The sequence below is a fragment of the Aphelocoma coerulescens genome, chromosome 1, assembly GCF_041296385.1.
Source record: "Aphelocoma coerulescens isolate FSJ_1873_10779 chromosome 1, UR_Acoe_1.0, whole genome shotgun sequence".
In the NCBI taxonomy this organism is placed as follows: domain Eukaryota; kingdom Metazoa; phylum Chordata; class Aves; order Passeriformes; family Corvidae; genus Aphelocoma; species Aphelocoma coerulescens.
Window position 1 is genome coordinate 70,486,359 of NC_091013.1, and position 13,382 is coordinate 70,499,740.

Here is a 13,382-nt window from a genome sequence, read left to right on the forward strand (position 1 = left end):
GGGGCAACAGCCAGAATTCATAATGCATGTTTTAAAGTGCATTTTGAGGTTCACTTTTCAAACTACTAGGCAGTTACTCAGTGTGTGAATATTTATTTTACTGTGTCCTTAGTCAGTGCAAAAGTCCATCAGGCTCAGGTATCCTGTTTTTCACAACAGCTGCTAGTGAATGCCTAGGAAAGAGTATAAGAACATGACAAGTTTATGGTATGACCTCTTAGCTTCCAGGTTTCAGTAAATAGTTCTTTGCTGATGTTGTTAACAGGGCTGCCAATTAGGAGCAAAGTAAATGGGAGGTTTATGATGTGACTGTGCACTTCCTAGCTGAGCTACACCTAAGCTTGTGAGACACACAGACTGTTTCCCGTTTGAAATGTTCCACAGACGTGTAGTCCCTCACATCACAATTGCTATTTTTAAAAAGTTATTTTCATGTCATTTCCAGGTGTCATGGTCAGAGTTGCCTCCCTGTCACTAGTCTGAGCAAAGTGAAGTGCCACTAATCCGAGCAAAGTGGGAACAAAGTTTATTTTTAAAGCAATACAGGCTTGCTAATGGTTTGAAAACAAAACATTCCAAACTCCATTTGGTTTGAATTTATCATCCAACCTATTATGTTTGGTAACATATTAGGAACCCGTGAGTATATTATTTGTCATAAGCTCCCCAGGACGTAAAAGGTGAAAAAATAAGGACTGAAATACATTAATCTTTGCTTCATTCTTTTGCAATCCAAGAAGAGAGTATATACAAAGTACTTTAAAGCCAATTCTGCTCTCAGCTATGTACATGCAAATCCTGAGCACTTACAGGGTATCCAGTGAATTCTGGCTTGGAGTAAAAGACGTCTACAGCAGCACAGTGTGGAAACTTCTTTCAGGACCCAGTTTTGCCTTAATTTCATGTCCTTATAGCTAAGAACAGCACTTGCATGTCAAAATCTGATTGAACAAGAGGCAAAAAAAATTGGCAAACAGGACCAGCCTTCTTCACAGGTCAGGTGCAATTTCAGTTTAGCAATATTTTGTTGCCCAACTTGAGATACTTCAAAGAGGTCTTGTGTCCAGACTGAGGAAACCAACCTTCCCAGAAAGTCAGAGCTTTTCAAGTGTCATGGAAAATAGACCCAAGATGAGTAGTTCCTTTTGAAGGCTTTGGCCAAGGAATTTTTCCAGTAAAACTACATTCCATAAACATGGAGCAACACCTTAAGTAGAAAACAACAAATGAGGAACACCATGAGGTTGATTTGAAACAGAGCTGTATATTCAGACAGTGAGACAGGGAGAAAGCCTGTGAGAAGGATGTGACAGGATGCCAGGATAAACATGAGGGCAGACGGCAATATTTTCATCACTCTGTAATTGAGAGAGTAAAAAGAAATTCATAGCTGGAATGGAACTTATCAACCAACTCTCTTGGTGTGCCTATTTCGAGCAGAGGGGGAATCAACAGAGAAAGAGTCTTGGTAAGTCGCTGCTGAAGGAGGGTGTGCAAGGGAGTGTGTGAGCTAGAGAGCAGAGAAGGAAAGTACACCTGTACTGGGGACTGGAGGAGAGGGAAGGAATGTCTGCTGGAAAATAATTCACCTTGCCTGCATGGCTGCAGGTTCTAGGCTTTCTTCCTACACTGGAAGCATTCTCCAAAGGCATGCTATGGGGAAAGAGAGCAGCAGGCTGCCTGCCCTTTTTCAGAAGGAGCAGCGTGGTGGCTGGCAAGGGAGCTATGGGAAGCCCTTTCCTCTCTGTTGCTCCTGCTATCTGGGGGGTTTCCACTCTGTAAAAAAGAAACCAAATCACCTGCAGCTTTATCTAGTGAGACACATCAGCTCTGTGGTATGTATTTAGTACAGTGCAAAATGTGAGTGAAAAGAAGTATGCAAGAAATACAGAGTCTAAAAATGAAATGCTTACATTTTGCATAGAGCAGTTGGTTGCTAGAAGACAGAAAATCCTGTCCAGGGACTTGTCCAGTTCATTAATATCTGTAGTGTAAACTGTCACACTACTGGTTTATTGTGGAAGTTCTGCCAGGGATTATTGTGGGGGTTTGTTTGGGCTTATTTTTTTTAATTTAAAAAAATTATATATGTGTAACTTAAACTCCTAAATTTTATGATAGGAAGAAAGAAATAATTTGGGATTAAAAGCTATATGCATCATGCATTCTGCTCCAGACATACATGGCAACTAATGTACTATACAGAACACTTGATGTGGATTATGCTAAATTCTGTCTTTGGATGAGGAATGAGTGATTCATGCATGTCTCATATTCCCCCGGCTTCTTTATTTGTGAGGTTGCTAATCAGACACCAGCATGGCTGATACTATGCAGACATGTAAGTGTGCATTGAGGTGTGAGTGGTGAGCTGGTGGCTCAGCCTTAGAGCCGGTACAGTGACCAGATTCACTGCTCATGCATACTGTTTGCTGTACTGGGCCTTTGTTCTGGTTCTAGTGACCTGGGGAAGGGAAGAAAATGTCATGTGCACCCTGTTCTGCAGGGCATGGGCAGGCAAATACCTGGACACCATGGGGACGGACCTCAGCCCTGTGCTATGTTCAGTGCTCCACTCACCCTTGCAGCAACAGCACAGAACTGCCACGTGTCAGGCCAGATGTCCCTGCACTGCACCACGGACACTGGCTGCCACAAGGCTTCATTCAGTTTGCTTCCTTAGGGAGATGGGAGAGGAGGAGGCAGAACAGGTCACCAGCCTCTGCAGAGGACATCCCTCTCCAGGAACAGTTGCCACCCCACCATAACCTAAACTTCCCCCATGCATCAGTCAAAGCTGCAGCTTTCCTGGGTCTCCAGAAAGAGTAACCAGCAAAGGGATGGCTTTGCTGCACCCAGTGGCTGTCCTGGTGGTGATGGCTCGGGGACTGTAGAATAAAAGAAGAGAAATTCCAACTGTCAGTGAACAAAATGCTTTATATGCATCCTACAGAGTACCTTACTGCATGCTAGGCTGCAGTCCAGCCCTGGAGTCCAGACTCAGCTTATTGGTTAGTGCACGTTGCTCTGCACAGCCACATGTACAACCTTTCATCCTTGTTATGCAGAATTTATAAGATCTGATAGCATGCATTTAATAACACATTGGGAAATGTCTGGCATTCTGCAAGTTTAGGCAATAAGTGTCTCATCTGAAGGAATCCACTACAGGTGTAGGACCATTTTAAAGGGTATTGATTTTCTCCTTAGTTCATGCAGGTACAGTAGATTTTAGCCTGCCTCTAGTGGACTGATTCTGCTTGTAAGGAAAATTAATCTTCCTACAAAATTGCATTTCCTTTTTTTTACATATAGGTATGAAAATAGTTAAGAAAGGCAAAGATTACTGTTACCAGTCAGGAAACTGGTGTACAAAGAGAGGTTATACAACTTCCCTGAAATCTTCCAGCAAGTCACTGCCAGCTAGTCCTGTGCCCTAACCATAGTGTCTGTCTGCCTCACCGGGCCAGAGACTGAAATCATGCAACAAGTATTCATTGACTTCAAGGAGCCTGGAGAATTTCATGTTCCCATGCACCAGTCCCCTGCTGCTGTATTTGAAATAGTGTTGCCAAGAACTATTCTGTTCTGCCTTGTTGCTTTTTAAAAATTTTTACGAAATCTAACTTCAGCATTGGTTCTCTAGCACAGGGAGAGCAAAAAAAACTTCTGTCAAAACCAAATCAAAACCTGCATATTTCCTCTCTTGCCCATTTCATCATGGTGGTACTGGAGTCCTGTTGAAAAGAAAGTAAATAGCAGAGCCCTCACCTGAAGTCTGCAAAGGCATGAACCTTCAGCTGAGATTGGAATGTTTGTCTGTGGCTGAGTGACACCAGCAGTAGGGCTGTGTGTGGATTTACAATGTATTTGGATAACTATAAGAAACTAAGTTTATCTAAACATTTTCTTATGTTATCAGTGTGTTATCCAAACACTTTGTTAGTGAGACTGTGAGATTAGGATATGTGTAAGCCCACCACTACTTTAATACATTTACAGAGTTCCTGTGGGTTTAGCTTTAGGAACCTGGGTATAGATTCAGCAGATGGAGTTGCTCTAAGGGTATGGAAACCACTTTTAGCTCATTTCTGTCATAATACCCTCCAAATACTTTAGCAGAGGAGGTCTGCCACCTGAAATGTCTTCCTCTGTTTTAAGCTCTATTTATTACCCAACTGTTGGGTTTTTTCCTTAATTTACTGTTGAGAACCACTGTCTTTAGGGACTTTACACTGTGTGGGATGTTGGCTATTCCTGGCTTGTGAAGAGTTCAGCTAAGGCCAGTGGAGTCTCTATTCATATGCTGGTGTGGTTTGACTGAGAAAAAATGTTTAAAGACTGAACAGGAGTGAGACCATAATGCCTAAATTAGCAGTCAGGCACTGGATGAAACAACTGACCCCTTCCAATGATTTTACTAACCATCCAGGAGCTCCTGGTGCCTTCTAAGCCCCTGGGAGAGCAGAAGGAACAGAGAGGTCACAGCTTCTGAGCCCGACATTGTGGCCAACAGACCAGCAGCTTACACTTCACGAGCAAATGTGACAGGAGGGCACAGAGAGGCTGTGCCCAGGGAAATACTGTCATTCTGCAGGCTCCAGCCACAGACCACAGGAGCAGTTATTTTGATGCATTTATGCACTAGCAGTGCTGTTAGGATCCCACATTTACATAGGCCATGGGGTGGGTACAGTCTGGTTAGCTCAGGTAAGAGTATAGACTGGCCACTCCCGCTCAGAACAGCCCCAGTGGGGTAGCCACTCCAGGTCAGACCAACCCAGTATCATGTGCCAGCCAGTGGGCAGATGCAGCTTTTTGGGGAAAAAATATAATGCTGGGATAGGCATATAGTGATTGTGTACGTGTTGTGTATTCTATCTGCATTCATGTGGCTCAAGGTCCTGAGCCATCACCTGGAATTTTGTGCTTAATGGCCCTTGCTGAATTTTTCTTCCAGGGATTTAATCCTCTTTTGAACTCTGCTAACTTCTGGCAACCACAGTATCCTCTAACAATGACTTCCAGGGGTCAGCTATGGATATATGAAGAACTATTTATGTTCATTCATTTTGAACCTACCCTTACTTACTGTTCCCAACTTTATCCACTGCAAGTAAAGACCTCATAATTACCAAATGATGGGTAGACCTTTGTAATAGCACAAGCATGTTTACACTCAATTACTTTTTGCACTCAATTACTTTTCCAAAAAGTTTTTAAATCCTCTTTGCTTTTTTTTGTTCTTACTCAGCACTTGTACGGGATTTTCATAAACCTGTCCAAGATCTGTTTCCTCTATGATAACAGTTCCACTAAATCTCATCACTGTGCACTGGATATCTTTAGGGTGTTTTTTATCCCATACATTTATCAACCCTCAAAAGCTACAGTTTTAAGGCCTTCTCAATCAATATTGTAGGAACCTTCAGTGTTTACAACCAATTTCTGTCTTGACTGACAGACTATCATCACTATATTTTGCCAACTCATTACTCAGTCCCGTTTAAAAAATCATGTATGGATAGTGGACAAAACAGGTTCCAGCACTAATGTCTGTGTGAGACCTCTGGGAACCCAATCCCATTGTGAACATAGATTATTTATTACTATTTTTGTTTCCTGTCTTTAAGCTGCCATTAAACCACAAGCGGAGTTTTCCTTTTTATCTATGATAGCTGAGGTTCTTTATGATTGCTTGGTAGAGGATTTTGGAGGATTTTTCAAATCAGTTACTATTCATTTTGCTTATTTAACATCCCATAGCTCCTCCACAGGAGAACTGATGAGATGAATCACACTTTCTTGCCATGACCCTCATCCTCCTGGCTTTTTGTATATGTCCTTATTTCCGTAAGTTTGTCTGGGTGGCTGGTGGGTCAGTCACCTCCCTGCCATCCTTTTGTTCCCTAAAATATACTACTGTTGGACTCCTGCACATAAATTTCTAATCCTCTGCTTCTGTGCTGTGGCTAGGCCTCTGATGTTCTTGTAATCAGGAAGTATTTTATGTAGCAGTACTATCCATTGATTAAGTGGGTCTTAAAATGCAAATGGATAGTCCTCTGATGCTGGAACAGGGACACTGGAACAGAAGGGCATAATGTGCTACTCAGAAGCTTCATCTCCCGGTTTGAAGTTTATCTTCAAGGGTGTGTGTAAACCTGTCTCTCATGCATAAGAAGCCCTGTGTAGCAGTGTTCACTTTTAAAACTCACTATCAGACAGTTGACACAGCAGCTGACTTTCCTCCAGAACACATCAGTATCGGCTCTCCAGTGGAACAATCCTCTGTTGTAATTCGTGCAGCTATTAGCTGTCTCCATCTCACTTCCTGGCGATGCAGAAATCTCACATAAACTATTTTCCTTTTGCCCCAGTCTGATTCCTGGCAGCCCAGATGAGCTGCAGAGCCTCGACGCCCCAGCACGGCCTCAGGGAGAAAGTCAAAGTGCCGCTGAGCCAGAGGGAAGCATTTCTGGCTGCTCTAGAGTCCCTGCTGTTTCATGCCCTGTATGAAAGAGTTTGCAGCCTGTAGAAATCCCTGCAAACAACTCTCAAACAAATGTCTGTGTTCAAACATAAAACGTTTTTCCTAAACAGCAGGCAATGAACTTCTGCTTTTAAAAGTCCTGGTCCCAGAGATAGGATTCAAAACATGTGAAGTAAGTGACAGCTTCATCTTAAACAGAGCTTTGGGTTCCCTGCATGTGAATTTTTTCTCTTTCTGAATTTGAGAAAGGAGAAATTGCCTGTACTTAACACATGACCTGCTGTGCAGGCATCTGTAAAGGCAGGTACAGGCAAGAAATAGAAGATGTGTGGATAGGATAGGGATATGTGGATAGGACATCAATATCCATGATATACTGCATATATAAGGTATTGGAGTTAGGCCATAATCCAGCAAACTGAACTATTCTTCTACCTCCAGAATTATTGAAGAGAGTCCAGAGATCAGCAAGTTGAAAGCAGATGCCTGATTTCTTTTCTTCTGTGACTTGAAAACAGGAGTTTCCTGCTTCTTCTAACTACATGTCACTAATGTTAATAACAAATGTGCTCCTCTAGTGGATAGGAAGCTGTTTTGTTCTCATAGAACCAGTGCTTACTAATGAAGAGAGGCTGTCAAGTTGCCATTAAATTTTAGACGTGAAATAACGAGATAAGTGCAACTAACAATAAAAGGGAAATGGGTCACTTCAGGAAGATCAAGTGGCTGGTTTCTGTGTGAGAACAGCAGGTTCAATCCAAGCCTGAAGAACTCCGTGCCAGGTACAACATCACGGACCTATCTCACAGTTCACTGGGATGCATGCATTCTAAGCTGTAAATCAGCAGTCCTGTTATATATATATAGGAATACAAGTGGGAAAGTGCTATTCATCTCAGTTTATCCTCAACTACCCCACTGTAGCATTGCCTCATGAGTAATACTCTAAGGCCAAGGTGGTGTGTAGAAACTCACACTGTTGTTTTGCCCAGAAAAGCCAGTCATAAGAAGATAGTTTGCTATCAAATGCATTTTAGCATTTCTAGAGCACATTGCATTGTTTTCTCCAGCTGATGTCAGCACCCAACTCAGAGTGAAATGGAAGCAGATCTCGAGTACTGCCTGAGATACTACAGTATCTACAGGCAGCTCTGGGGCAATTTTTCCTTCCAATAATTTACTCTTTCTTTCTCACACCAAATGCCATTTCAGGGAGAAAAGGTGGCAGAGGGACATAAAAAGCAATTAACAGAAATGAAGAGTTGCAGTTCTGCCTGTGAATTCACACAGAGAAGAGTATGACTCCTTTAGCTGACTTTGCCAGTTACTGTGTCTATGCAGATGTCAGAAGTGCTGTGCTGTATGAATGTCTCTAACTAAAGATTCCTGATATCCCAGAGTATTTTGGTATCCATCAAGTCGCTGATTGTCATGTTAGATGTGACATGTAGTTATTACACTATAGAAATCAGCATGGATATTTCTGATTCAGGTTTTTAAAAAAACACTAATTCCAGACATGGTTTTTTGAAGGAATCTCCTTTCCTGCAGGGATCAGTCACAACATGGGAACATGGGCTTGGGTTTTCGTTTCATGGGACTGTGCTTTTGTCAAGACTGGCAGCAATTTCAGGGGTGTGCTGCAGCTCCCCCACAGCCCTTGTAAAATCCTTGAGGAAGCTTTTATTTTGAAGTGCTTTTCTGAGATGTGTTAGCATGAAGTTCAGTGTTGCTCTATTAACTATTCCAGAAACAGTCTGTAGACTGAGACTGAAATATTAATTAGTGCTATTATATAACAACTTAGACTTCTGTAGTACTTCTTGTCTGAAAGGTTGATGGCCAAAGGGGTTTCCTCATCTGAGTGACACATTTTTGAAAATAAACAGTAAGCGTCAAGGTAGTCACCAAACAAGGATACAGTCATTTTAAAAGTATGCAATGAGGGTTACTTCTTTCCTTCGCCATGCACAACTTCAAGCACAGGAGCTTTCAAACACACCACAAGACCAGCTAACTCTTGTTGTTTCTTGTTTTATTTGACTACTATGCAAGTACTGGACTGAAGCCAAAGAATTCAGCCTCGGCACAGGCAGCACTCATCAGCACCAAGCCTGGGGCAACCCTCCAGCTCTGAAGTTGTGTTTGGACCCTCGTGTCTGGGAGGAAGGGAAAGTCATCACCCTGCAACAGAGGCTTCTTATTCTGTCCTTTGTGACCTCTGAGATGAGCTGCTGGGGATGCTGGCAGGGCAGCTCTGGCCTGTTGCCTTACCCTCTGGTGGGGACATGGGAAGGATGAGCAGCCACAGGGGCACTGAGGCTGTACTCTGCTGTCTGTTACAAGCATATAACTGGGCTTGTTGAGCCCTTAGTGGACTTGTTCACTAGTATATACACCTTACATAGGCTCTTGCCTTGGTTTTTGTTTCATTGGACTGGCTTTTGAAGCATTATATTTTTCTTAAACGGCTTCCTACTTCCTAGGAAGAATGCAGAATCCCATTAGCTGAAAAAATCAATGCATTTTCCAACAGAAAAAGAAATCCTTCTGAATATTTAAGCAGAGTGGTATGAAATGCTTTACATTAGCACGAGAATTTTATAAATAGAATTAGGTCAAAGAACTGTAGATTAATCAAATAAGAATTTCCCTGCACAGAGGTAATGTCTCTTTGGATAAACACTATGCCTGTCATTGACATTTGGGGGTCTCTGGGATATTTATTCCTGAAAAGACAGCAGCAGAGTGACTGACACACTGGCTAGGCAAGCTGGGGTAGGAATGGGAACCATTCCTCTTCCCTGCTGTTCAGGCTCTCTCTGCTCACACCTGTGAAGCAATCCTGCCTCTTCTCTTTGCACAGCAAGGCAGAGAGGAGATTGGTCAGTCCTACTGCCTGGCTGCCAGTACCCAGCCCTGTTTGGGATTATAGATTGTAGTGGTGCCATGTCTTTGGGCTTGAGTTTGAAGTCTCTTCTTAGAGTCTCAGAGAAGACCATGCAGCCATACCTGGAGCACAACGCAGCACGTACAGCACTTACAGGTGCTGTTAATGGTAATAACAGGTAATGGAGGCTTCCAGTCCACAGCATTCATTTTAAATTTCTAGTACCCGAAATTACATTTCTCCATTTTATGGCACTGCACAAGTCCCACATTGATGAGGAATAAAATTCATAAGGTGTAATGAGAACAGATTGCATTGCAGTAAAACCCTGCCCTAAGGGGGCTTGCATGGAGCAAAAATTTAATTAATAGTTGTGAGTAAGAGCTGTCCTACCCCTTCTCAGATTTAGGTGGCTACATCTGCCCTGTCCTTGTGAAGAGGCGAGTCCCAGGCAGTGCCACCTCATGGCCCTGCCCTGGTCAGCATCTGTGAGGCTGGAAGGGGGAGGAGAGCTCCATTGCACCATGGCATGTCGTGACATGTTGTTGGCCTCAAGGCTGGAGAACAGGACACAGACAATAATGTCTCTGCAGGTAGATGTCCAGGTGGAGTTTGGGGAGGTCAATATCTCCCATGGGTTGGGATGGGGGTTGAGCCCCTTCTGCCTGGGGCTTGCAGCCACTCCAACAGTGCTGTCAGCTGCCAGGCCCCAGCTTGACACTGGTCTTGTGGGAAGGGGCATGGAGGTGACAGCACCATTCCTGAGCTGTGATTCTTAGAAATCACTCATTTCCTGTGATTCTTAGAAATCAGCATATACTAGGTGTGTATTAATCCAAAATATTTGTATTTTAAAATGTAATGAAAAATTATTTGACTAGGAGGGCATTTTCAGTATATTTTCACTCAGATTTGCTGATAAAAAATGGCAGTGTTCTGTTTCTATATAATTAATCAAAGAAAGAGCATCTTTGGCAAACTCAGTGGTTGATATGTGAGGGCAGAATGAAAACACATGCCACTCTGCCTGTTGAAAAAAACCAACAACAAAAAAGAAGACCAGGAATGGTTATGGCAAGGAACCTGAATAACAGAGAACCTCTCCATCCCTCTTCCAGGCTGTGACCAGCTCTTGGTAGCATTAATGTTAGGGACTCTTGGGTTTTGTTTACTGCTGAGTGACTGCTGCTAGGTGTTCGGTTTCTTGCATCCCAAGGGCTTAGCTTGTTCCAGTGCTCATTGTACTGTGCGGATTTGGAGATTCAGACCGCCCTTCCATAAACGGACTTTTTCTTGGCAAACAGGAGTATGATTTTTAGAAAACTAGTGGGGGCATCATCTCCAGAGATGAGTCAACAGCTGGGCAGCGTAGAGCAGAGGAGAAAAAGGTTTTCGGCAGCCCTGATTACCCTAAAACACGCATTCCCAAGCGTCTCCAACTATTTCTTCTTTGCTTTCTGAAGTGGCCCGGTGCAGCCCCTCCGTGCTGGGTAAACTCCGGCCAGCCAGGGGGCTGCCGGGACAGGCTGGGGCTGGGGCAGGCTGTGTGTGCTGGACCGGGACAGGCTGGGGCTGGGGCAGGCTGTGTGTGCTGGACCGGGACAGGCTGGGGCTGGGGCAGGCTGTGTGTGCTGGACCGGGACAGGCTGGGGCTGGGGCAGGCTGTGTGCCGGGCTGCGGCAGGCTGGCTGTCCCGCTCCGCAGGCTCACTTCCACAGGCAGCACTGGGAGCGATTGGCCCGCGCGGATCATGTGGGAGAAAGCCGGAATCCCGGGCTATAGTAGCTCTTGGCACTCCTTTTTCGTTTAAAGCGCTCGCTCCTCGCAGCTCCCTGGGGCGTAGAGCCTCCCTGCTTTCCTTGCCCTGGTTCCGATCTGGAGCAGCCCCGCGGGACGGCCGGGGCGAGCCGAGGGCAGCGGGATGTTGAAGCAGGTGCCCCGGGCCGCGGGCACCGCCTGTTTCTACCTGAACGCGGTGTCCCCCGAGGGCCAGGAGCTCTTCTGGCGCTGCGATCCGCCCTCCCGGCGCCCTCCCTACAGGACCAGCAGGATTCTCGCCCGTCACCAGCTGGTGACGAGAATTCAGCAAGGTGAGTTGCTGGCAGGAGCGCTCCGCAGCCCGGCGCTGGCGCACGGTCTGCAGGTCTGCTCTTTCGTAAGAGAACAGGTTTTAATGCCTCATGTTTCGGGCTCGTTTCCTGTCGCTATTCCAAACTAGCCTGGCTAGAGACGGGGTTTGAAATAGCCATTCATACCTCTCTGTTTCCGCACATGCATACATACACCGAAAACCAGGAGACAGACACTAGTGCATGATTAGCTATTTAACTAAATTGCCTTTTAATCATAAACTACTGTGGTATCTTAGGTGCTGAACTTCGTCTTGTCTGACTGTCTGAGCAGTTACTGGCACCAGTTCATCTGCTCCGATTGCTACAGGTCAAACCTGCCCATGGTAACCCACAAAAGGAGAATAGGTGGTCACCCAGTTAAAAAAAGCAGAAGTCTGGTGGGACTGGAAGAAGGCAACTGGGATGACATCTTTTGAAAGCAAGTGTGTGTAACTGTCAGAGGATTAGAAAACTTGTCACATATCGTTAAAAATAATTGCTGACTTGGCTTTCTGCAGCTGCTTAAGCAGTTATCTAAGCAGTCATTACAAATATATTGATTTGTTCATTTCTGAGTGTCTGTCTATGGCACTAAAGCTAAATGCAAATTGGCCTCAGAACAAATCCTTTGGCCTGTGCATGCAATTTAAAATCCTCTTCAGAATGGCTGATGCAAAGATAAAATCCCTAACCAACTGTACCGATTTTTCCTGATTAAAAAGAAAATCAATACATAGTTTTGTATTGATCGTAGTTTTGTACGGAGTCCTGTTTTCAAGAACACCAGTTTCCAAAGTAGATGTGGTCCGACATGCAGAAAATTTCATGTTGAAAAAAAAAAATTCCTGATGATGGCAGTCACTTGCTGGACAGGTTGCAAAAAGGTATTTGACTCTGCTAACTAGGGGCAGGCATAGAGATAACATCATTTACGGTCATATCTGGCAGATATCACAGAAATTGGTGTGAGGTTTTGACCAGCAGCAGTTAAATGGGGTGGCTATTTCTGTGTGTTGCTTTCCAGTAAGATTCTCTATATCTGTGGCTGTCAAACTCTGGCAGAAGGACAGAATATAGTGATGAAATTTTATTGCATTTATAAAGAAAACAATGTGTAATTCTTTGGCCAGGTTTAAAAAGATGAAAAAGATAGTTTCTGTGGCAATTAGGAAAATGTGGTTGTTTGCAAGGCAGTCTCAGGAACTGGTCATGTTTGAAGGATACTGGTCCTCACTGCAGCTCTGATTTCAGGAAGGATATTATGTCACTCTGTGTACCCAGTGTATGGCCTCGATTGAATGGAAAGAAAGAGTAATGTATTTCTCTGTGCTAGTAAAGTGCTAGTGCTAGTGCTAGTGCTAGTACCAACTTAGTGTTCAAACAGCATTAACTGAGGATATGGTGGATTAACACACCTCTTCTATCTGTCATGGTGCAGTTTAACATTCCCTCTTGTAACCTGTAATCTGTCTGGGACAGCCAGGGCTGCCAAAGCCAGTCAGTGGTGCTGAGACTTTGGAGAAGCTGCATGGTGAGGAGTTTCAAAGTTGTAACTTTTCTTACTGCAGCTTGTTGCATGGATGGTCAGTCTGTGGTGAATGACCTCTGCTCCTCTTTTACAGCTTTCCAACCTGTTCTGCACAGAGCTGTGGAAATTATATTTTTATAGTACCTTGATCATGTGATGTATGCTACTGCTCAGTATATGAAATATTTATGTGTTTTGGGTCACTGAGAATACATCATTGCTTCCTTCATTTCTTTTACTGATGTATTCTTGGAGACACTGTTGGTCAAGTGTCAGTTCATTAGCAATAGGGAAATTACGTATGCAGATGGATGCTGATGGCTGTCTGTGAGCCCATATGTAGGCAGACACACATCTAGT

General features: G+C 44.1%; 1 protein-coding gene across 4 annotated transcripts in view; it reads left to right on the forward strand.

Annotated features, from left to right (window-relative positions):
- STARD13 (StAR related lipid transfer domain containing 13) overlaps positions 1 to 13,382 on the forward strand; it is a 289,013-nt gene that overhangs the window by 165,844 nt on the left and 109,787 nt on the right. The window contains exon 1 of one of the 4 annotated variants that reach the window (XM_069012182.1): positions 11,211 to 11,473. The exons of the other annotated variants lie outside the window; for them this stretch is intronic. Within the exon in view, the coding sequence (XP_068868283.1) occupies positions 11,305 to 11,473 (169 nt within the window). The 5' untranslated portion in view covers positions 11,211 to 11,304. Of the gene's footprint in view, positions 1 to 11,210; positions 11,474 to 13,382 lie in introns of those variants that run through there. 4 annotated transcript variants of the gene reach the window in all.